Source organism: Chlamydomonas reinhardtii, chromosome 16, assembly GCF_000002595.2.
Source record: "Chlamydomonas reinhardtii strain CC-503 cw92 mt+ chromosome 16, whole genome shotgun sequence".
NCBI lineage: Eukaryota > Viridiplantae > Chlorophyta > Chlorophyceae > Chlamydomonadales > Chlamydomonadaceae > Chlamydomonas > Chlamydomonas reinhardtii.
Window position 1 is genome coordinate 3,793,590 of NC_057019.1, and position 22,707 is coordinate 3,816,296.

General features: G+C 64.0%; 4 protein-coding genes across 4 annotated transcripts; 3 read left to right on the forward strand and 1 right to left on the reverse strand.

The window, feature by feature from the left end:
* Positions 1–8,882, forward strand: CHLRE_16g689500v5 (uncharacterized protein). Its single transcript, XM_001699201.3, has 14 exons — positions 1–256; positions 823–923; positions 1,402–1,490; positions 1,586–1,631; positions 1,700–1,770; positions 1,884–2,500; positions 2,666–3,114; positions 3,239–3,504; positions 3,651–3,933; positions 4,290–5,125; positions 5,283–5,290; positions 5,358–5,445; positions 5,579–6,476; positions 6,640–8,882. The coding sequence occupies exons 3-14, from the start codon at positions 1,482–1,484 to the stop codon at positions 7,326–7,328; spliced, it is 4,260 nt and encodes a 1,419-aa protein (XP_001699253.2). The 5' UTR covers positions 1–256; positions 823–923; positions 1,402–1,481; the 3' UTR covers positions 7,329–8,882.
* Positions 8,883–8,970: 88 nt separating this feature from the next.
* On the forward strand, positions 8,971–17,523 carry CHLRE_16g689550v5 (uncharacterized protein). Its single transcript, XM_043071657.1, has 9 exons — positions 8,971–11,896; positions 12,140–12,412; positions 12,656–12,844; positions 12,997–13,316; positions 13,414–13,519; positions 13,759–14,055; positions 14,209–14,434; positions 14,588–14,694; positions 14,822–17,523. Exons 1-9 carry the CDS (start codon positions 9,326–9,328, stop codon positions 15,107–15,109), a joined length of 4,377 nt encoding a protein of 1,458 aa, XP_042915778.1. The 5' UTR covers positions 8,971–9,325; the 3' UTR covers positions 15,110–17,523.
* A 599-nt stretch (positions 17,524–18,122) lies between these two features.
* CHLRE_16g689600v5 (uncharacterized protein) lies at positions 18,123–20,702 on the forward strand. The gene is made up of 6 exons (XM_001699198.2): positions 18,123–18,382; positions 18,458–18,829; positions 19,057–19,201; positions 19,469–19,534; positions 19,689–19,769; positions 20,010–20,702. Exons 1-6 carry the CDS (start codon positions 18,348–18,350, stop codon positions 20,235–20,237), a joined length of 927 nt encoding a protein of 308 aa, XP_001699250.2. The 5' UTR covers positions 18,123–18,347; the 3' UTR covers positions 20,238–20,702.
* A 2-nt stretch (positions 20,703–20,704) lies between these two features.
* Positions 20,705–22,630, reverse strand: CHLRE_16g689650v5 (uncharacterized protein). Its single transcript, XM_001699138.2, has 5 exons — positions 22,468–22,630; positions 22,314–22,369; positions 22,152–22,204; positions 21,813–21,931; positions 20,705–21,500 (listed from the first exon to the last, which is right to left on the reverse strand). The coding sequence occupies exons 1-5, from the start codon at positions 22,511–22,513 to the stop codon at positions 21,370–21,372; spliced, it is 405 nt and encodes a 134-aa protein (XP_001699190.1). The 5' UTR covers positions 22,514–22,630; the 3' UTR covers positions 20,705–21,369.
* Positions 22,631–22,707: the final 77 nt, after the last annotated feature.

Here is a 22,707-nt window from a genome sequence, read left to right on the forward strand (position 1 = left end):
TAAAAGCTAGGCAGTGCTGTATATGTGGACTGACACGGAGACCGACTGACAACTTGTCCACGTTTCTGCATCCAAGTAAAATTACTATTGGAAGCGTTAATCAATGAGATAGTCTGAAGCAAGAGTCCGAACCTTACACGTCTTGACATCAACGCTCGCGTGGATTCCGCTGCTTTGGTTTGCTGAGGCCTCAGCTCAACGCGGAGTGGCGCCAAGCTGAATGGTTTGCCAGGCCTGTGAAAAGAAGCTATCAAAGGTGAGGAACCAGTGCCAGTGCCATCCTGCACGGTTTAGGAAGCGCATGGGACGGGCGAAAGGCAAATTGTGCTGGGCCGGGTATGCAAACATAAGTGTGCAGATGTCGACATGGGGACACACGCATTGGCCATTGGGTACAGGTGCGTTGTGGGGTCCCGGGGGGAGGGGGCTGCACGGGCGGTCGCCGACACGGGCCGTGGGTTGGGTTCGGCACGCTGTGACAGTTGTCGCCCCCCGTACGTGTGTAAACTGATGTTCTACGTGCCTACGCGGGTCCGCCGGCGCGCTTTAGGCCGGGGGGTTCTGTTACGGCACCTGCACAAGAACACAAGGCAAATGCGTTTGCGCAGCGCCGCTCAACGTACTGTGTAGTGCGACTCCAGGCTCCGGCTGGCACGCAGGCAGGCAGGCAGGCGGGCAGGCCGACACGGAGGGGCAATCCTGAGGGGCTTCGCCCCGCTGGATCGCTTCGCTCAAGGGAGCTCAGCCCAAAAAATGCGACATCATCATCGCTAAAAACAGGTGTTGAATTTCCGGTGCCGTGTCTAACTCCTTACCCTACAGGTTGCCTGCCCGGAAAAGTGGCGGGACAGCAAGGGTGACAAGCAGGGCGAGAGCAGCGGGCGCAAGGTCAACGAGAACAAGTTGCTCAAAGGGGCAAAACGGTAAGCGTTTCCATGCATTGCGTCATGTTACAAGTTGCGAGGGTGGCTCCGCCGCCGGGGAGGGTACCTGCAATCAGAGAACTGCGGTCTTCGTGCGGGGTTGGGAGGGCGAGCCCGAACCGCCGTGTGACCACGCAGACCGCGCAGTCAGGGGCGACGGTAGTCAGTAATGACAGAGGGAAACTTGCAAAGTAGCGAGCGCGACCCCGCGCTCCGCTACTAAACCGGGCCCACCGCCCATGCGGCGCATGGGCCCCAATGAACAAACACACACACGCCACGCCCCTTCGGGGCCACCACAACGTACACTCCGAACCCAGGAAACCTTGGTTTCCGACAACTCGCTGCGCTCGAGCGGAAACCATCAGGTATCTAGACGCCTGCAGCGGCGTACGGAGCAAAGACATGGCGTCTGGCAAGCTCGCAAGCCTGTGGGGAAAAGCAACAGTAACATGCTTGTGCGGGCCCTGTGCTGCAGATACCAACCATACAACAAGAAATGCAAGACGTGCAAACAGAACCTGCACCAAGACGGCCTGTACTGCCAGGCCTGCGCCTATGCTAAAGGTGAGGGGCGGGGCATGGCCACACAACGTTGGCGGTACAAGCAGCCTATCCTCCGCGGAACACAATTTTATATCCGGGGTCCTGTGCGCTTGCAGGTGAAGGGGCTTGTTTCGCCTGGCGAGTCGCGCACCGCAAGTGCAGGTAAGAGTTGGTGCTGCTTATACGTGCGCCGGAGCGCACAATGCTTACACCTCGCTGCATGCACGCAGGAGGCGCCACGACTCCGTCGCCGGCCGCTCAGCAGCCCGCTGCCGCAGCTCAGCAGCAGCCAAAGAAGAAGGTATGGTCTCGAGTGCGGCCCGCCAGGAAGAAGGCCGTCTAGTTGCCCGGGCGCGGGTGGGATCTTCAGGCCCCGCCCCGCCCCGACGCCTGACGCCATCCGCTCTTGCGCAGGTCGACGAGGGGCCCAGCTCCTTCTCATTTCCCACCCTGAGCGGGGCAGACGACTCGCTTCCTGCTAACGCTCTCTTGCGGCCTGCGGTGGCGCCCTCGCCCTCCGCTAAAGCCGTGGCGCCGGCCCCGGCGCGGCTGGCAGCAGCCCAGGCCGCCATCGCCGTCCCAGCCGTAGTCAGTTCTTCTGAGCTCATGAACGGCTGGTCACCGTCAAAGCTAGCGTCACTCAACTTCTTCCCCAGTGGTGTCGCCCAGGCGAAACCTGTTCCCAGCGCGTTGGCAGAGCCCGCCGCTGCGCTGCCGTTGGCGCGGGCGCCGGTTCAGGCACTCACGCTTGCGCCGGCGCCGATGCCCTCGTTTGACCCAGTGCGGTCGACGGAGGTATTCCGGCCGTACCAGGGGCTGAAGACGCTGTTGCGCGCCGGGCCTGGTGGGTTGGTGAGCGGTGGCGGCAGTGGCACGGCGGGGCCGAATGGCTTTGCGTTGGGGCTGCCGCAGCAGCCGGTCAGCAGCACGGAGCCGCTGGGGCTGCCGGCCGCGGGGCCATCATTCGGTGGCGCGGCAGGGCGACCACCTCTCGGCAACAGCCTGCGCTACAATCCGTACGGCCGTCCCAAGTACGTGCTTGTATGCCATTGTTTCGTAGTCGTTGGGTGGCTCTGCTTGGCCAGGGGATATCTGCACGAGCTGAGCGTCAGAGAGTCTGGTTCTGCATTGTGCTGATGCGGGGCAGCCCTGTGCCATTGTAAGCCTAGCAAACATATGCACTTGCACCCTTGCAGCCTACCGCGCCCCCCTCGCGTTGCGGGCCCCAGCGGCCCAGCCGCCAAGGACCATGCGCCCACAGACGCGGCCGGCAACGCACCCGAGCAGCGCCAGCAGCATCAACAGCAGACCTCTACGGCGGTGGCGACTGCACAGCTGCCGACGGGCGTACCGCCGGCCGGTCCCGGCCCCAGCGGCATGCCGCCGCGGCCGCCCACTGCCGCGGGTGGTGTGCGCCTGGCTCCGGGCCAGGTTGCGTTCGCCTCGGGTCGGTCGGGCACGCCCCTGCCCAAGTTCGGGCCGCTGGGGCTACCGGGTGCGGTGCCGGGCGCGCAGGGTCAGGCGGCAGGGGCGCAGGCTGGTGGTTTCCGGCCGCTGCTAGGCGCGGCGGGCGCGGGCACGAAGCGGCATCGGGAGAGCCCGGCTGCGTCGCCGCTCATGGCGTCCGGCATCCGCAACCTGTCAGGTGGGCAAAGCAGGGAGTGGGCGGGCTGTGCGGGCAGCACCGGTCGGCGTTCTCGGGAACGTTTGTCAGCGCGGCAAGTTGATGTTTCAAGCTGTTGACCGGAGTGTTTGGAATGGCTGTGCAGATTTCAAACGGCGGCGGCAGGCCATGGCGCAGCAGCTGCGCTCCGTGCTAGCGGGGCTCTCGGCGCGCACACCGCGTGACACCACTCCCATGAATTCGGATGGCGAGCGCACACCGGGCGGCTTTGGCAGTGGCGGCTCGGGTGCGGGCGGCGCCTCTGCTGCCACCACGCCGGCGCCCGCGCAGGGCACGCCGGGCGCTGGCGGCGAGCTGCCCGCCACCGAGACGGCTCGGAAGATTCTGGAGACCCTGGACAACTCCGCGCGGGTGAGCGGGCGGAAGCGGCGGCAGCAACCGTGATGGGTTGCCGCACCTGTTGGGGCATGATCAGCATTTGCATCTCCGGTTTGTCCCCCGGCGCCGACAACGTTTTCGTGTGATGATGTGCACCCCTTGCCTCCCCTTCCCCCTAGGCCGCGGACAATAACACGCCGATGGCGACCACCTCGAAGCACGGCGGCCACGCGAGCGGTCGTGGGGGTGCTGGCACCGGCGCTGTTGGCGCCGGCGGCACCCCGCTGCCTGGTGGCTTCATGCCGCCGCTGGACCGGCTGGACCAGAACCACTACGGCGGCACACCCACGCCCGGCGCTGGCGCAGTGGGCGGCACCGGCGGGTTCGGCGTGTCGGGGGCCACGCCGTCGCCCGCCGGGGGCATGACCGCGCACGCTGGCCACACATCTGGGCCGCGCTTGGGTGAGGACAGGAACGGAACGGGGTGGAGGGGCAGGGTTGGGATGAGGTAGGTGTTGGGAAGGACAGGCCTTGGTTCACCACGGGGGCAAGCCGTTGAAGGGGAGTTGCGGATAGGCCAGCGCGCCCCTTAATCCCTCGATCAGGCCCATGCCACGGCTGGTTGAGTTTCATGCGAGGCGCACAGCACCACGTCCTGCGTGGCGGGAGATTCGCTGACAACACGTAGCGGCTCGCCGCGATGAGTGTTTCCTGATAGTAACTCTCGAGCATTCTCTCTATTATCCTTGCTTGGGGCCTTCGTTTGCAGCACATGCTCTAACGCGTCCTCTGCTTCCCGCTGCTTCCGTGGCCCGCAGCGCTGGACTTCCAAAGCCCGGCGCCGTCTCCGGCGCCCTCGCTCCGCCCTAGCGCTGGCCAGGACGCGGGTGCTAGCCCGGCGCCGGCACAGTCTGGCGCCAGCGGTGCGTCCACTCTGCCAATGAGCCCCATCGTCATGCCGCCGGCCCAAGTGGGCGCCGCAGCCGACCGCGCTGCAGGCGCTGGCGCGGCCAGCAGCAGCGCACCTGCGACCGGCGCAGCTGCAACATTTGGCGCCCCCAGCAGCAGCGCGGCGGGCGGCTTCGGGTTCAGCTTCGGCAAGGGGGCGGAGCGGGCCGCGGCTGCCGGTGCCACCACCACCGGCACGGCTGGGGACTTCAGCTTTGGCGATGGCGCATGCAGCGCCGCGGCGGGTGCGGCGGCGGACGCGGGCGCGGCCTCGCCCAAGTTCACCTTCCGTGATCCTGGGGCGCCTTCGGATCCCCGGCTCAAGAAGGCAAACGATGTGATCGCGCAGGCGGTTGCTTTGGGATTTGTGAGCGCAGCCGATGCGCCGACCTTCACCTTCACACCGCCCAGTGTCGGTGTGGAGGCGGCGGCGGCGCCCAGCGCCGCCACGCCGGCGCGTCTGAGCAGCCCGGCGGCGGCGGCAGCAGCTGCGGCTGGGTCGCCTTCTGCTCACGAGGAGGTGGCCAAGGCCGCGGCCGTGCCGTTGCTGGACGACAACGACGATGAAGACGAGAATGACGCCGGGGCGGCGGCCGCGCCCGCTGCGGCGCCGGCAAGCAAGCTGCCGCCCGGCCTAGCCAAGCGGGTGGCATTTGCTGATCGGGGCGGCGTTACCGCTGACAAGGCACACGAGAACGGTGGCAAGGTGAGGACTGAGGAGCTGTGCTGGCGTCTTGTGGTGGTTACGGTAGTCCAGAAGCCGGACGGTGTCCTGGTAGGGAAGTTCTTAATACAAGCCCAACACCTTCGGTTAGTTGTGTAACACAAATAACACTGATTTGGCATGTTGATTGTGTGTGCAGGGCGACACGTCGGGCGTGCCTGTTGCCTCCACGCCAGCTCCCGCGACGCCGGGCGCTGGATGGCGGCTTCTTCAGTGCTGTCAACGCCGGCAGCACTCCGTTCCGGCCGGCCGGCGGCGAGGTGCCGCCGGAGACGCCCGCCCCAACTCCGGCGCCCGCCAAGGTGCGGAGCACACGAACATGTGCAGTCTTCCGAATGCGCGTTCATTGTGGATGCGTGCCGTGCCAGGATGGGTTTGGGACATACGATGGGCTTGGGCAGTGGTTTACCGACCTGCCCATCCCAAACACCGCAGGAGTCGTCGGCCCCCGCCTTCTCATTTGGAGCGCCGACCGCGGCGGCCGCGGCTGCGCCTGCGGCGGCGCCCGCTGTCGCTGAGGCTGCGAAGCCCGCCGCGCCGGCGTTCTCCTTCGGTGCGCCCGCCACCACCACTGGAGGCTTCAGCTTTGGCGCGGCTGTGACGGCGGCGCCAGCAGCAGCTGCTGCAGCCGCTAAGGAGGCGGAGAAGCCCGCGGCCCCCGCCGGAGCGTTCACGTTCGGCGCCCCTGCCTCCTCCACCCCGGCCTTTGGCGCCGCCGCCACCAGCGCGCCTGCCACCTCTGTGCCAGCCTTTGATGCCGCCATCACGACCACGCCAAGCGCGTCTGCGCCGGCTACCGAGCCGGTGAAGGCGGCGCCTGCCTTCACGTTTGGCACGGCCCCGGCAGCCGCTGGTGGCCAGGTGCCGGCATTCGGCGCAGCATCGCAACCAGCGGCCGCAGCTGCATCCTCCGCACCCAACTTCACCTTCGGCGCTGGCCCCACCACCTCGGCCAGCACCGCCGCCACCACGGCCGTTGGCGCCGCCCCTGCCACCAGCAGCGGTCCCAGCTTCGCCTTTGGTGCGGCGCCAGCTGCGGCCGCCAGCAGCGCCGCGGCGGCGCCGCCCAGCACGGCGGTGACCGCTGCTCCCGCGCCCATGTTCGCCTTTGGCGCCGCCTCTGCTGCCGCGCCCGCGACCTCCACGTTCGGGGCAGCGGCGCCGGCTGCTGCGGGTGCCGGCTTCGGCTTTGGAGCTGCGGCCTCGGCGCCGGCGGCTGTTAACACGGCCGCCACCACAACCAGCTTCACGTTCGGGGCCCAACCCCCGGCGAGCACCAGCGCCCCGGCCGCGGCTTCGGGACTCAACTTCACGTTCGGGGCGGCTGCAGCATGTGAGCGGCGTACTGGCGATTTTTCGGGTTTGCATGTGCAATGCCCGCTGGTTGCATGTGAACATACCTTCCCGAAAGAATGTCCTCCTTGATGCGTCTGGTGTCGGCGCCGTACCGTCTGACACTTCGCCACGCCCCCGTTTGCTCCTCCGTTGCCCCGCAGCTGCGCCTCCGTTCGGCGCGCCCGCAAGCGCGCCTGCGTTTGGTGCTCCCGCCAGCGCCCCCGCGTTCGGGGCGGCGGCCAGCGCGCCGTCCTTCGGTGCACCGGCGGCAGCGGCGGCCTTCGGATCTGGAGCGCCTGCCAGTACTTTTGGCGGCGCGGCAGCCGGTTTCGGTGCTGCGTCCACACCCGCGCCTGGCTTTGGCGGCACGGCCTCAGCCTTCGGCTCGCAGCCGGCACCCGCGCAGCCCGCATCCAGCGCTGCGGCTCCCTCCTTTGGGGCGCAGCCGGCGGCAGCACCCTCGTTCGGCGCGGGTGCGGGCTTTGGCGCGCAGGCGGCCAACGGCGGTGCGCCTGGTAGCATGTTTACGTTTGGTGGTGGTGCTCCCGCGTCTGCTCCAGCGCAGTTTGGGGCCGGACCCGAGTTTGGTGCTGGCGCGTCGACGTTCGGCGGCATGCAGGCCCAGCCTTCGGCGCAGTCGTTCGGCGGGTTTGGTGCTGGTGCGCCGGCGCCCGTGGCGCCCGCATTTGGCGCCGCGCCTGCCTTCGTCGGCGCAGCACCGACATTTGGCGCCGGGGCGCCGCCCTCCCCTGGTGGTGGCGGCGGTGACGCGGGCGGCTTCAACCTTGGATTCGCGGACACGCCCAAAGACGGGCGCAAGCGGGTCAAGGCCCGCCGCCACGGGGCGTAGTGCGGGGCGCTGGTGCTGTTGATAGGGGGCTAGGGCAGGTGAGAGCTTTTGCAGGTGTGAAACGGTGTGAGCTGCAGGTGTGTGATGGGTTGCACGGCCACTGTGTGTGGGCTAGGCTATAGGCTGAGCGCATTTTATCGGCGCAGGACGAGTGTTTGCGTGCACGCTCGGAGCTTGGGGCTGCCAGGGCATGCGTAACGGCATGGCGAGTAGTGCGGCTGTTGACAAGTGTGCTGCGTCTGGCTGCGGTTGGCTCTGCTGTGGCATCCGATTGCTAGGCACCTGGTTTGGCTATGTGCCGGTGGAAACGACCCCGGCGGAAACGACTCAGACTGTGGAGGGGCTCAGCCCCTTTTCGCGGGGAACACTTGTCGTGTGCGCTGTCATGAGGATTACAGCGTTGTAGAGGCGTGAATGCCCGGCTGTCAGGGCAAGGGTGCAAACGCTCCATCAGTGACAGTACGCTAGCTGTCAGCCGGTGAGGTGCTGTAACCGCTGTAACGCATGTGTGCACCCATGCAAAAGGCCCGCGTCTACACGGCTCTCAGCCCACAGCCATGTGAGCCATCGTACCCGGCTGCCCACCCAATCCCCAACCCGAGCTTGAGCCAACCACCCATACACGGTGTATGCCGTGGCAGCTTGCGGTGCCAGCACGTGCAGCCAGGGACCCCACATGCATCCCAAAAGTCACCTCGACGCGATGGTTCCTCACAGGGTCCAGCAGCTACCGTACCAGGACACGACACGGACAGGGGCGATCCTCCCTATGGGGCTTCACCCCCCTGGATCGCTTCGCTCAGGGGGCTCAGCGCCTCAGCCCAAAACGATGTAACTTGAGAAACAATCTGCTAGGCCCAGCCTAACGCCTAGGACTTGGCGGCGCCCAGGTTTTCGCGGCACCGGCGGACGGTCCGGACCTCCAAGCCATGAGACCCATGCGGTCAAGCCATGCAACAACGGGCGTTTAAGTCGCTGGCACCGTGTGCATGACATGGCATGGCACAGAGGTGTGGGAGGGGGTGAAGCAGTGAAGCAGCGCCAACCTTCTCCGGCTTCCAGAGTTCCAGGCAGGGGTCAGCGGATGCGTGCCGCCAGGTGCCGCGGAGCGCAGCCCGATGATCGTCTCCGCTAGGCAGTGGGAGGCTTCCAACCTGCCCTTGCGCGCACGTTACGGGCTTCTGCGCGCACCCAGGCCCTGAGACGACTGGCAAAGCTGGCTACGCCGCAGCGCGGACGGCAACGAGCAGGGCGCGGTCCACAGGGGTCCACGGCGGCGCAGCGGGTTACGGTGTCTGGGACCGCGGCAACCGTCTTGCACCCAGGGGCCTCCGAGCTAGGCAGGCTGTAATTTACACGTACTCAAGCTCGACATCGCGAGAGTGCCTGCCATAACGAAACCGTCACTGAAAACTCTCGCTGTGGCCGTGTCGTCAGACATGCTGGCGACAAATGCGCCAGATATCAGGGGGCTCAAAACTGTGCAGTCGCGAATACTTTACGCATAACGGACGCCAAAGGTCGCCAATCCAAACTTCGTAAGACAATGTTCGCCCCTGGCCAATGACGAGTTGATGAGCCTAAGACGGCGCGCCCAGACAATGCATTACATATATGGTGCCTTATAGATCTGTCCTATGACGTCTGAGAGGGAGGCGCGCGGCGTCGCGCGTCCGTGAACTCAAGCACAGAAGCTCTGCAAGCGCGCGACTTGCCTTTGGTCAAAGCATAAGATGCGCCTACTGTTATGCTGCTTCACTCCCAAACACGTCAAGGAGGCGCCGGGCGTACCTGCGCCATCGTTGCAACGTAGCCTCGGCCAATCGGGAGACGGTGTCGCGCACGGCAATTATGCGGTTGAGAGCCAAGCTGTTGGTGCTGCTGCTGCGCAAGCACCTCTTGGACGGCGCGAAGCGGGGAATGCGGCCATCCCCACCAAGACGGATGGGTCCTCTGAAATACAGTGTACGCCCCACGCACGCGCACCCGCACCCGCAATGCATGCAAGCGCCAGCGCACCAGATGTGCACAACGACACGGAGATGCCAAGGGGCCCAGCCATCCCGTCGGCGCTGTTGGTGTCAACCCATGCACGCAGCTTCTCCCAGCGCGTGCACTCCATGCACTCCCGTTCTCGACTGGCGCTGTGTACACGCGCGGGCGATGCTGAGGCGGAGGCACGCGGTCAGCAGCAAACCAACGCCCGTGCTGCTACTAGTGCTGGTGGTGTTGACAGCAGCGGCGATGATGGCAGCGGCGACTCGGCTGCGTCCTCGCCACTGAACACTTGCCCTAGCCCCTTCGTGGCGGGTGCTGCTGCGGCCACACCGCATCCCTCCAACGTGCCGCCGGAGCATCAGCCACCGCTGCCAGCCGCATCTAATACCTTGCAGGACCCTGCGGCCCTGTACGCAGGCCGCATAGCCGTGCCCAGCGCGCCTGCCTCGGCTCTGGTCGTGTCCTGGGTGCCCGAAGCGGAGGGGAAGGCTCCCGGCAGCACAAACAGCGCCACCCTGGCCCACGACAGTATAATTCCGGTGGTTGCTAATGCGGGCACGAATGCCGCAGCGGTCTTTCCTGTACACCGCCCGGTGGCTCCCGGCTCCATGGTGGCTCTCGCCGCGCTTGCCAGCGCCGCCGCAAGCGGGCGGCGCGCTTCGATGAGCCAACGCCGGCTGCGAGTGGTGGGCCGCGCGAGTGGGTCCAGCGCCAGCAGCTTTGTTGCCGACGCCACTGACGGCACTGGCCTTGCAGCGGCGGCGCTTCAACGCGAGGCGTTGCAGGCGGAGCCGGGCGCGCATGCCGAGCTCCCGCGACCCCACGATCTGGAGAGGAGCCCCGGGCCGCTGTGGCGCTCCGCTGAGGCCCTCTTGGGCACACGCATCCTGGACACGCAGTTTAGCTTCGGGGCAGATGCTGACACCGGCGCCGGCGGCCTTGGGCCCGTGCCGCGGGTAGCTGGCGTCAGTCCGTTGCTGTTGGCCTCGGTCGGCGTGATGCTCGCGTCGTCCATGTCGGAGCCGGCGTGGACGTCGGGCAGTCCGGACGTGTGCCTCAGCAGCGCCGCCGGCACCCACCACACGCCCACAGGCGGCGGTGGCACAGCTGGCAACGGCAGCACGGGCGCCGGCGGCGGAAGCGTGGGCGCCGCAGGCGCTGGGGGCGCCGCCGCCGCAACGGGAATTCCAGCAACAGTTGCGGCAGCAGCGGCTGCGGAGGCCGCGGTTGCTGCTTCGTCGTCTGTAGGCGGCAGGGCGGCCGGCGCAGCCGCGCGACGTGGCAGCAGCAGCGCTGTGCATGGTGATGTGGCTGCAGCTGCGGCGGACGCAACGGCGGCTGGCATGCCGCCTATAAGCACCATGGCCACAAGGAAAGGGGCGGCCAGCGCGCAGTCCATGCAGCTGGGCGCATCGACACTGGCGGATGGCGGATGGGCCGGTGAGGCCACAACGCAGCATGGTCCTGAGTATGCCGCAGCGGCTGCAGCCGCCGTCCGCTACACAGCGACTGCGGGGACATCATCTTCGGGCTCTCGCACCGCGCTGGGCCTCCAGCCAGGCGGCAGCGAGCGAAGCGACGCAGCAGCATGCGCGATGGCTGTGTTCGTGCCCGTGGCCGCCACAGGCCACCCGCACGACGGCACCGTCCGCGGCAGCGGCGGTGGCGGCAGCGGTAGCGCGCACAGCGGCGCGGCTGGCAGCGGTGGTGCCGGAAGCAGCGGCGAGGCGGCGCACGCTGCGGCGCCGCCGGGGCACTCTGCCGGACTGGCCATGGTCCATGTGTACCCAAGGTCCTCCAGGCTGCAGCTGCTGCCGGTCGAGGGCGGCGCCGGCAGCGTGGTGCAGCACTCGCATTCCGGCTCTGTACCGCGCTGCTCCAGGGAGGCCGCGGCCGCCGCCGCCGCGGCGTTGGCGCCCGTGTCCGATTCCGAGTCGTGCCTGGCGTCGACCGGCGCGGCGGCCGACAGCGGCGGCGAGGGCCTGGGAGCTGCGGGCGCCGTGGGCCGCGAGGGACGGCCGACCTGGACGACGGCGATGCATGCAGAGGGCGGCGGCGTTCATGACGCCGCCAGCGATCTCGACAGCGGGTTCAGCGTCGGCGGCGACGTCGAGGGCGGCCCGCAGTGGCGCTGTGCCGACATGGGGCAAGCCTACGTGTCGCGCCCACCGCCGACAGCAGCAGCAGCAGCAACAGAGGCAGTGCCGGCTGCGCCGGACGTAAACACCGGCACCGCGGCGGTCAAAGCAACGTTGACAGACACGGGCAGCACCTGCCAGAGCCTCAGCCTGAACCCCCAACCCCCCAGCATTGGCGTTGGCGCTGGCGGCGGTTCTGCCGCGCCCGCGCGTGCGATGCAGACGCTTCACGCACAGCTCTCCCCTAAAAGTGGCTGCTCCGCCCGCTCAGGAGAGGGTGGCGCCGCTCACGGCGCTGGCAGGACGGCGGTGACCGCCGGCGCTGTCGTCAGCGGAGGCACGTGCTCCGCGCGCTCGGGCACCGTCAGCAGTGAGGCCGGCGGCATGGGGCCCCCGCGGTCCATGCGTCTGGCAATCTTCCCGGGACACCAGGTGAGACCGGGGGTGGGGCCAGCCACCCGGCTCATGAAGGCACTGGTGGACGCGGCACGATGTAGCACAGCAGGGCACGGTGTGATCATCTCGTCTGGGGCACCTTGTGTGTGTCTTTCAAAGCACTGCAGAGGCAACACCCGTTTGGCGCAAAGTCGAGCACGTGTCATGGCTTAGCTGCCATTGCATGCCCTCGCCTACTCGTCCTGACCGCCCTCTGTTGCCTGTCACCTGTCGCCGCAGGCTTCGTGGCTGGCTCTGCAGATGCATTTCTTCGGTGGTGCAATGGGCGCCAGCGGGGCACTGGAGCCGCGCGTGCCTCTGTCCGCGCTGGCCAGCCTGGACATTGCGCGGCTGAGCCGGGAGGTGTCGGCGCTGGTGTGGATCGGGCAGGGCGGCGGCGGCGCGGTGTTTCAGGGGCTGTGGCAGGGCGCGCGTGTGGCGGTCAAGTTCCTTCTGGCGGCCAGCCCCGCGCACGTGGACGCCTCAGCACTGGAAGCCATCGTCAGCCTGTCGGTGAGCGGGCGAGAGGGATGAGACGCAAGGGAAGAGCTCCGGGGGGGGGGCGGCAACGGCAAGGCGCTGTAATGAACACGGAGGAGAACGCTGGATTGATGTGTGTTCTGTCTAGTGGTAACGAATGGCGGGGAGGGCAAATTGCGCTTTCAGTTGCCGGTGTTGTTGGTCTTCTGGCCTGCCTTGCTTGCCTGCCTTGCTTTCTTGCGCAGCGCGCTAAAGCTGTAGCATGCTCCAACGCAGGTCGCGCACCCCAATGTTGTGCACACGTACTGCGCTGAGGTCGCACGGGTCGACGAGGCCTCGCTGGCAGAGCCGGCGGCGAGGCCTCAAGGCCGGCGCGGTAGCGTGGCCGGCTTAACTGCCGCCGCCGGCGCGCCATGGCGCGGAAGCACCGGAGGCGCCCACGAGGATGAGGACGCTGCCGTCACGGTGAGAGCGTGAGGGAGGGGCTGCAATGCAGGCGCCTGTTGCGGATGCGCTTGTTGGAAGATTGGCTTTACACCGCCAAGGCAGCCGGCAGGCAGGCAGGGCGTGTGCGTCGACCCTGTGTTGCTGACTAGCGCACTTGGTGTGCATGACAGGCGCTTTACAACGCCCTAATCATGGAGACGACAGACATGTCGCAGCGGCTTCCACCACTGCCTCAACCCCAGCCGTCTAGCAAGGGCGGCTCTGCCGCCATTGATGGCGTGCTGCTGCCGCAGCACCTGCCACCGGCGGCGCCCGCAGGCGACACCGGCAGCGCAGTGGCGAACACTGGCGCCCGGCGCGGCACCAGCACCACCGGGGGAGGCGCGGCCTCGGGTGGAAACTCAGCTGCCGAGGTCGCGGCATCCCAGCGGCTGCAGCCTCCGGCTGCCGACTCCCACGCGATCACCTCTTTCTTTGAGAGCCACGAGGGGTGAGCTCGGTTTGTCTGCAAACTCTGCCTGGAAGCTTGCCGTGGTGACAACGACACCAGCTTGAAGCGGCGCACGGTGTGCATCTCTGGTCTGCAGGTTCGGCGAGCCAGACCTGGCCAGCAACGACCGCGCCTGGACTGTGCGCCAGGTGCTCACCCACATGGAGGCACAGCCCAGCATGTACCTGACCCACATCATTATGGTGCGCAGCACTGGCTTGGTCGTCTCGCCAGCGGCTGGACACATATGCTCTGTGCATTGACGTGCTCGTTGCAGTTAATGTCACGCAGCCATGGCCTCGGCACGCCCACAGAAGCACAGCTGCCAGGCCAAGCGCCAGATCTAGGGCCAGCATCGCTGAGCTCTGGCCGCGGCCCGTGGCCCTGGCACCTTACCCTCTCAAATGTGCATGCTGTGCCCCGCACCCTGCCCTGCCTACAGGAGCACTGCGACCGTGGCTCGCTGCTCAGCGCCATAAAGCGCGGCATATTCCGGCTCGAGCCAGAGGCAGCCGTGGAGGCCGCGGAGGCCACCGGCCCTTCCTCGGCTAGCTCCCTTCGCTCCACGGCACACAGCTCCAAGGAAGGCTGGGCCACTACAGTGGCGGCAGCCGCCTCGGGAGCCAGCGGCGGACGGCCCGGGCTGACACGCATTCCAGAGGCGGCCGTAGAGGCGGGCCGCTTCCCGCGTCGCGTGGTGCTCCGCGCCATCCTCCGCACCGCCCGTGACATCGCACAGGTGTGTTAGCCGACTCACCGCTTTATTGCAACATCAGCGAGCATCCTTGATGGGAATTGAAGTTCTTGGTGTCGTTTTGTCTCCCTGGCGGTAAAGCCTCATTGGGCGATTCGTCTCCAACCCTGCGCTGACATGTCCCTCACACTCCCACAGGGTATGGCGCACCTGCACGCCAATGGCATCATCCACGGAGACCTGAAACCAGGCAACGTGCTGTTGCGAGGCTGCCGCACCGACCGCCGCGGCTTTGTGGCTGCCGTGGCGGATTTCGGACTGAGCAAGGTTGTGCGCGGCGACCAGCCTCTCGAGCTGGACCGCTGGAGCACGGTGACGGTGATGGCGCCGGAGACCATTCAGGGCCGCTGGCACAAGGCGTCAGGTGGGCGGGCGGCAAGGCACGTAGACGCCGGGTGGACAGACGCCGGGTGGACAGTGCACACGGCGTAAGCAAGGGCCTGACAGGACAGGGGTGCCATACACGTGCCCCTTGTGCTGCTGACTCCGCCATGTCATATGTGTTGTGTCTGTGCAGACGTGTACGCTTTCGGCATCCTGCTGTGGCAGCTGGTCACAAGCGAAGTGATGCCGTACGGCAACCTGACAGTCGGGCAGATTCTGCTGGGCGTGTCGCAGGGCACGGTGAGTTGTGGCCGGGTGGCAGGGCAGTCCCCTTCCGCGCGACTGGACATGCGTGCATCACGATAACTCCTTTCTTTCCACCGACCGGTATACTGATACATGCGTGTCTTGTGTTTCCTATTTGCAGCTGCGACCGGGATGGCCCGGCGGCGTGCACCCCGCTCTGGTGCGGCTGGGCCGGGCGTGTCTGGCGACCAACGCCAGCGAGCGCCCCAGCTTCGACGCAATCGCCAAGGTGCTGACCAAGATTGAGACCAACGTGCGGAACGAGCTGCGCGAGCAACAGCGGCAGCAGCGGCAGCGTCTACAGCAGCAACAGCTGGCGGTGCCTGCGTTTGTGAGCGAGGGTGGCTACAGCCAGGAAGGCCCTGGCGGCAGTAGCAAGGCGTACGTCCGCAAGTACAGCGCGGTGTAGCCGGCGCCGGCAATGATGTACCAAACGCGGCCTGCCAACTAAATGTTAGTTGTACACTTGTACGCTGAGGCGATGATGTACAGCATGCGTACGTGCGCCTGTACGGTGCACGCACCGGGCATGAAACTTGATTACGTGATGCGTCGCACGTACAATTCCTTTTTCGGGCCGTTTCTAGTTACATCCCGTGCAATACCTCACGGTGTGCCCCGTCGTCAATGGTGGGCTGGGGCACCACACGCTGCATCTTACGGTCCGGTACTGGCCGCTACCACTGCCTTCATCCCATGCATCAACAACATGCCTGCCTGCCTTCATGCAGCTCGTGGTCGAAGTTTCATCCTATACGATCTGAGCAGTACTGCTTTTCAACACGGGATCATAATATTGTCCGTTAGGTCTGGTGATCGGGTGTCGGGTGAGGTTCCTTAGGCTGCACGCATCACATCGCAGGGTGGCATAGCCGCGTGAGCATTGTCCTACGCTCTTAACAATAGGTGAGGGCGCCAGGGCGGCCCCGCACGTGCATCATAGGTAATGAATGGATATCTGCTCATCATTGCTGAACGCAGTAACAGCCTTTTGGCAGCATGCGAGGATTGGATGGTTGAATTCAATGTCAGGGCCATGAGGCTGGGTTCCTACCAGGCCTGTGGGCCGAGAGAACGCTGGTAGGAAGCACCCTCTTATGATGCGTGCATATGAACATGTGTGGGCATTGCGGGAAATACCTCGCATGCATCACGGTATAGCCGCGAACGGCGTCATTGGATTATATCAAAGCGTTCGCCCGTGCTGAGGTTGTCTTGAGCGGTCGAAGGTTGGCAGAGGCTTAATCGGCAACAGGGAAACCCGTGGTTGAAGCTGTGTACGCGCGCACGTGTACCTAATGGAAGTCATCATGAAGAGCGTAAGCTGCCTCAGACGTACTGCACGTGCATGAGCTTGGTTATGATGAATTTCCGCCTTGAATGCAAAAGGATGCATGCGCTTGTGTCCTGTAAGGACATGGGAACCAAATGAATGTTGTGTTGGGGAAGTGGGATAAGTAAAGAGTTTTGTACGTGTGGGTGCATGGTGTGGGTGATGGCGCACAATTTGCGCCACAGGCCATCGTGCGAACGAAGTGCACTCATGCCAATGAGACGGGACGTGGCTATGGATTGAGCGTGGCAAGGCAAGCGATGACGGACGCTTGCGTAATGCGGGTTGTCAGGCTGGTCGGTCGGGCGCCATCTTCCGAGGAGCTGGAGGGGACTTCACTTGCCTGCATCAATATATATGTCGCTGCTGCAGAACCTGTGGCAGGTGAATACAAGACACGCACACCTGTGTGTGTACGGTGCATTGTACTCCTGCGGCTGTCACAGGACCGACGCTTCCATAAGGAGCGATCTGCACAACATCAAAGGGTCTTGCACCGTACGCACGCTGGTCTTGTGCGGCAGCAGAGGCGTTACGCCCAGTTGCTGCTCGAGTGCTTTTATGTTTCACAACGTGCCCGGCATAGTATGATGGCATGTGGTTGAATCCGCCAATGTTGCTGTTGCTCAGAACACGTATTGCGGTATGATTGAGCTAGTGAGACAAGAAAGTCAGAGTCCCTGCTTCACTTTCATTCAGGGGTTCCCCTGCTTTCATTCATTCGAGTGGGGCGTTATTGGAGCAGATGGGGCCCAGCCCAGGGAGCTTCTCCCTTTGTGCTCTGGACGCCATGGAAGCGCCACGAGCTCTCAGGACCATCAAGGCCGCGACTTGTCTTGCTGCGGGCGCGTGGTTATACGTACTATTCTCCTCGGAAATGGCTGGAGTGCACGACTGCAGGGGCCCGGGCCTGAGCTGGCTTGCCGACTTGTCGAGTACGGTTCGAGTATGGCCGCCGTGTCATGGGGCTGCCGCGTGTGCCGCGGAATCGTGCCGCAGACCTGTCGTGTTGTGTTGTGTCGTGTTGGTCACACGGTGTGCGGGTCAAGCACTCAAGCCAGTGCCTCGGGACTGGCCATGGCGGCGTGCAATGAAACGACAGGCCCGACGAGGTCTTCCACCGTGTGAAAACCACCATTTGCCTTTGCTGCGGGGTTGTATGGTTGTGGTTATACATACTTTTACGGTTACGGTTATACATACTATTATCTTCGGAAATGGCTGGAGTGCAAGACTACAGGGCCCCGCCCGAGGCTTACTTAGCTCGCCTAGTACCGGTTACCGGTTGGACGCCGTGTCATGGGGCCGCCGCGTGTTCCGTGGAACCGTGCCGTAGACCTATGATGGTGTCGTGCCGTGTCACACGGAGTGCGGGTCAAGCCATTGCCTCGGGACCGGACGGGACCCAAGACGGGACCGGCCATAACGGCGCGCTAATGAATCGACAGGCCCGATAAGGTCTTCCGCTGCATGCAAGCATTCCATTGCCAAGAATTCCCCCATCCTTGCAGTCTCCGTTGCCCACGTGCCTGAACCCGGACCACCGGATGTCCCGGTGCGCGTCCTAGGAGGGTGGGAAATTCGAAAGTTGCCGGTGGCCTCTGGTTGTAAGGGTGGGCCGGGTACCCTGCCGAGCCAACTTCGGCTGCGTGCGCGGGGGATTGAAGCTGGCTGGGGCGGGTCGCTGCGGCAGTCCAGATGCCTGCGCTAGGCAACTTTTCCACCCTCCGACATCCTAAAATGCGTTGAGTGCGCACTCACGGCTCAGCTCATGCATGAGCTACGGTACAGCATAAGTTACGACGACTGGCGGTGCTCCCCACACACACTTCTGGCTGCTTCTGGTCACTGCATCACCTGCAGGACCGAGGGCCTTTGAGTTGCCTGTATGGCGTCACAAACGTCATCGTTGCCGGTCTCTGTGGCAAGCCGCATCCCTGCACACTCGACCCCAACACCGCACTCCCCCACGCCCCTCGTCGCCCGTCGCCTGCAACACCATGGGGGAAGGAGGGCACATCAAACTTGACTAGATGTGTTGCATATTCCCAAATTCTTTGACTTACATCTGCTCTGAATATGAAGCACACTTGAAATACACGGGAAATTGCTCGGCTTCGAAGCGATACTCCAAACACACAGAAGCAAACCCCGCGACCATCATCCACACCATCTACGATATCATCAACCATAGACAGTGCATCTCGTTGTATCAAAGCTTTTTTCTGTAACCTAAGCGGGCTTGACACACTGAAGAGCGCCATTGCGTGTCAGCCTGGAGACAATTACATAGCACCGCATAGCTCACAATCAAATGGACGAGGAGGGCAGCGCGACTGCGCGAGCAAAGTGGGTGTGCCGAGCGGCATGCCGCGGGTTTTGGGTAATCCAGGCTTGGTCTGAACAAACGGTTGCTTCTTGCAGAATGATGCCACAAACGCTGGTGCTAGACCATGTGTCACCAGCAACGCGCCTGCTGGAGAAGCGGCGACAAATGTTCGAGGTGCAGGAGGCGCTTGAAGCCCAGAAGCAGGACTTCAATCGCAAAGAGGAGGTCTTCAAACGGCGAGAGGAAGCTCTGAAACTAAAGGATTTGGAGCTGCAAGAGTCCCTAATCCGTTTCAGCAAGTTCCTTCAAGAGAACGATTCCAAGCGGGCACGAGCAGAGAAGAAAGCAAACGATGAGATTAAAGCACGTATCCAGAAGGAGAAGGAGATTGAGCAACTTACAGAGGTGCTGGAGGAGCTGAAGTCTGAGAAGGAGCGCATCCTTGAAGTGCTCGAAAAGAACATGCGGTAAGGGGTCAGTGATTGTAGGTTGGGACGTTGGCGCAGGTGTTAGGGGGTGGGCGGCCAATGGCACGCAGCACGCCAGCGTGCCGTGTGTGTGTGTATCGGCTCAGGAGCATGCGGGGGTGCTGTCTGCTGGACCCGCCACGCGGCGCGGAGCTCCGATGGCGCCCGCGGCCATGACGGGCTTCCCGGCACGCATACTGAGTCACGCCGTGCCTACACGCCTGCAGGTACCAGCACTACCTGGAGAGCGTGCTGGAGGTGGCGGATGAGTATCAGGAGGTGGCTGACCTGTTGCTGCGGCACGCTACACTGTCTGCCACCAACGCAGACCTGAAGGACCACCAGCGCAAATGCAGCGAGCTGGCGGAGAAGGTGAGGGCTGAGCAGGCAGCAGCTTTACAACTCAGTGTGGTGTGGGCGGTGAGCGGCAGGGCGGGTTGACGCCGCTGTTGACTGGCAGTGGCTGAGGCAGGCACGCTCCGTGATGAGGTGGTGCCGCGGTGGTGTGTCCAGACCATGGGCTTGGCTGCGACCAATGGAACAGTGGCTGCCTTCAGCACCTCCGCTGCCTGGCACAATTAGTGTCCAAACCTGTTGCATCGGCTGTGCACCTGTGGCCTTGCGTGCCTGCGCCTGCAGGTGCGGACGGAGCTGCAGATCTACGTGAAGCAGAAGACGGACGAAATCCTAAACCTCAACAACCAGGTGCGGCGGCCGGCTGATCACGACACGTGGGCGTGGGTGTGTGGGCGGGTTGCATCGGGGACACACAACCACGGTCGTGCTTTGTACACGCCTGACCGGGTCCTGACACGTGCCCCGGACACCCGTCTGCTGCCCTGCCTGCCCATGCCTGCAGGTGGCCAAGCTGAAGACGGAGCTGGAGGGCTACGAGGCGGAGGCCATGGTGCAGGAGGCCAAAAAGGACTCGAGCTTGCAGGTGAGGCGCCCGGTGACACGGCCGGTGCATTTAGTGTGGGATGCGCGGGGCGCAGCGCCGGCGCATCGGCGCACATCGCCGTGGAGCAGTAGCACCGCAGGCATATGGCGCAGTCGCGTAGCATGTCAGGAATGTTGGCGCGAGGGCATTTGCCAGTTTTGCATGCATCTCTGACCCCTTTCTTACCCTCGTCACCCGTTTGATCGGCGTCCTCCTGCTTCCGCTCCTGTATGACCTCAGATTGCCAGCCAGCGCACGCTGGAGTACGGGCAGGTCGTGCTGTCCGCAGACAACATCTTCAACCGCTGCCGCTCCAAGTCCTCCATCGGCCACCCCGCCGAGTCCAACCCACTGCACCAACTGGATGTCATCGGCAACTTCGTGTCCGACTTGGGCTCCATCATCAAGCAGTTCAAGCAGGAGCAGGCCAAGCGTGCGTCGCTGGCGTCGCGCGCGGAGATTGAGTAATATGAATTAGGAAGGCTAGATGCACGAAGTTAAGGCGCAGGAGGAGATGAGGTGCAGGTAGTGCCACTGCGCTAAGCAGCGGTGTTGGGGCGCGGGGGGTGTGGTGATACTGGCACAGATGGACGCGTGTGTACCGCTGCGAGGTGTTCATTGTGCCGCACTCCTGCCTCAGTGCGAGACTGTGAGGTGTGCCGTATGTGTGTGCATGCCGTGTGGCCGCGTGGGGCGCGCTGAGGCGGTGGTGGTCCAGTGTCTCAATGATTTGGGTTGTGATATTGTGTGTTAGCACTGAGCAGGTTGGGTTTAGGGTGTAGTAGGTCAGACCAGGTAGGACAGGCACTCCGGTAGGTCGTAGGCACTCTAGGTGCTTTCTCTAAGCTGTGGGCTGCATGGTGCATCTGGTTTTAACCGTGCATGACTGCATGGCGATAAGAAAGGCCTCGGGATGTCGGGGCGCTCATCAGGAAGACGGCAACTGGTGCAGACAGTTACACATGGCATAACCATTGGTACCCCAGTTGGGCGCCAAGCGCGCAATCCCGATGACCGTCCACACGTGCCACAAGTGTCCCGTACCACTCATCAAGGCAAGCCTTCCCAGCGCATTACGCAGCCCTGTCCCAGGGAGAAGGCGAGGAGGCAGTATCCTCTCCGAAGGAAAGCAAACTGAGCCCACATTAGTCTACATGCATCGCCCGAACAATTTTAGATACTGTACAACTGCCGGCGGCAATCAACTGAATACGTTGCCGCGGCTGGTGACCATTTGCATACAGATTATCAGATTTAAGTGCTGCCGGACCTCGTTAGCAACAGCAATACGGTACGTGGCGCCACTACATCAGTTCCACACGCACAATCGTCCAGGTCAAACCCCGCGTCCGCAGGCCCCGTCAGCCACAGCCTGAACTGGACTTATCCACACCACCTGACGCTTGCGCCTCGTTCCCTTGACTGTACAACACGCTAGCGCTTCTGCCTGCTGTCCTGCACACGCCAACACCGCGCACCCAGCAGCTGCTTCCACGCGCCCCCATGCCCTATAAACCACCTACCACCGCGCAAGCGCTCGCCGCTTGCATTGCCCCATCGCTACTTCAGTAACTCCCTCTTGTCGGCACAACCGCTCCCCTCACAACGCCAGCTCCTCCACAGGCAGCTGCAGCTGCTCCCCGGCACCGAACGTGTTCTCGCCGCTGTAGGTGATGTACAGAAAGCCGTCCTCATCCTTGTGGTCCTCATAGATGGATGACATGAGCGCGGCTGTGAGGAGTGGGTTGCAAGGAGGGGCGCAAGGACGTGGTGAGCAAAGACAGCGACGGTGCACACGGCGGTGCCACAGCGCCCGGCTCTGGCCCTGCTGCTTCTGCCCGACTGCCGGGGCCTCAACAGCTGGCGTTCACCATGGGCTGGGGTTGCATGGAGGCGAAAGCTGTGCTACCCCATCACAGCGCTCGTGAACGGAACTTGCATTTGCATGGTCTCCCATCCCCGCCTGTGCTACACACACATGGCCCAGCAGTGCGTGCAGCAGCGCAGGCCGCTCACGTGCCCCAGCGCCCACGCCCCGCTCACCAGTCGGGGGAAGCACGTTCTTCACGAAAATGAAGATGGCCTTCTCGGGGCTCAGCTTTATCCGCTTGCGGATGACGTACACAAATTGCCCGACGGTCAGGTCTGAAGGCACCAGGTACCTGCAGCGGCCGGGAGGCCACGCCAAGAGGTTTACGGGGTTAGGCTGACGACACACAGGGCACGTTACCACACGCAGGCTGGCAGTCCTAGAGGCACGGCTAGCACTAGCGGGGTCACATGATTTTGTCCCTTGGGTGGCACCCGTCCTGGCGGGTTGGCCAGGCCCACTGCGGCGCCCAAGCCCACGAGGGCCACACCAAAACTGCCCGCGCGTCTCACTTCTTCTTGTCGATATCGGGGATATCGCTGCGCTCTGCCTTCTCGACAATGACCTGCTCAGCAACAGGGACACAGCGGCGCGAGGGTCAGGCCTCGCTGGAGCTGGCAGCGGAGCTGGACGCAGATTCCGAGTCAGAAGCGCGTCTGAGCCCCGGCACTCACTGGAATTCGGTCTGGGTACTTCTCCTTGATGCGTGCGGCCTCCGCTTTCCGCTTATCTGTGAGCGAGGCGCGGCAAGGCAAAGTTTGAAACCCTAGCAAGGTGGACGCATTTCGACCGCGACCCCGCTTGCGCAGCGAGCGGCAGATGACCAACCTAGGGAATGCTCCTGCTTGAATGTCGGGGGTCGGGAGCCAACCATTGTGGAGATGCTGCGGACCCGGTTGGTTCAAGGACAAAAGTTCTATTAAAAGCTGGCGTATTCCGAGTCGGCCGACAGAACAATTGGGCGAAAACTGTAGCACAAAGCAATTATGAAGGCAGTTCTATGGGCAACGAGGTGAAAGCAAAGCAAAGCGACCATCGTACGCTTGCATGGGCCTTTAACAAGCTCGG

What these genes read in the sequence shown, in the direction of transcription:
- CHLRE_16g689600v5 (XM_001699198.2), top strand. Translation starts at nt 18,348, where the DNA reads ATGGACGAGGAGGGCAGCGCGACTGCGCGAGCAAA. An exon ending in AGCGCGACTGCGCGAGCAAA is followed by an intron (nt 18,383 to 18,457) that starts GTGGGTGTGCCG and finishes TGCTTCTTGCAG; the next exon opens with AATGATGCCACAAACGCTGG. An exon ending in TCCTAAACCTCAACAACCAG is followed by an intron (nt 19,535 to 19,688) that starts GTGCGGCGGCCG and finishes CCATGCCTGCAG; the next exon opens with GTGGCCAAGCTGAAGACGGA.
- CHLRE_16g689650v5 (XM_001699138.2), bottom strand. Translation starts at nt 22,513, where the DNA reads ATGGTTGGCTCCCGACCCCCGACATTCAAGCAGGAGCATTCCCTAG. An exon ending in CAAGCAGGAGCATTCCCTAG is followed by an intron (nt 22,370 to 22,467) that starts GTTGGTCATCTG and finishes CCTCGCTCACAG; the next exon opens with ATAAGCGGAAAGCGGAGGCC. An exon ending in CCCGATATCGACAAGAAGAA is followed by an intron (nt 21,932 to 22,151) that starts GTGAGACGCGCG and finishes CGGCCGCTGCAG; the next exon opens with GTACCTGGTGCCTTCAGACC.
- CHLRE_16g689550v5 (XM_043071657.1), top strand. Translation starts at nt 9,326, where the DNA reads ATGCATGCAAGCGCCAGCGCACCAGATGTGCACAACGACACGGAGATG. An exon ending in CCGCTGGCACAAGGCGTCAG is followed by an intron (nt 14,435 to 14,587) that starts GTGGGCGGGCGG and finishes GTGTCTGTGCAG; the next exon opens with ACGTGTACGCTTTCGGCATC. An exon ending in TGGGCGTGTCGCAGGGCACG is followed by an intron (nt 14,695 to 14,821) that starts GTGAGTTGTGGC and finishes TCCTATTTGCAG; the next exon opens with CTGCGACCGGGATGGCCCGG.
- CHLRE_16g689500v5 (XM_001699201.3), top strand. An exon ending in GTCGCGCACCGCAAGTGCAG is followed by an intron (nt 1,632 to 1,699) that starts GTAAGAGTTGGT and finishes GCATGCACGCAG; the next exon opens with GAGGCGCCACGACTCCGTCG. An exon ending in CAACTCCGGCGCCCGCCAAG is followed by an intron (nt 5,446 to 5,578) that starts GTGCGGAGCACA and finishes CAAACACCGCAG; the next exon opens with GAGTCGTCGGCCCCCGCCTT.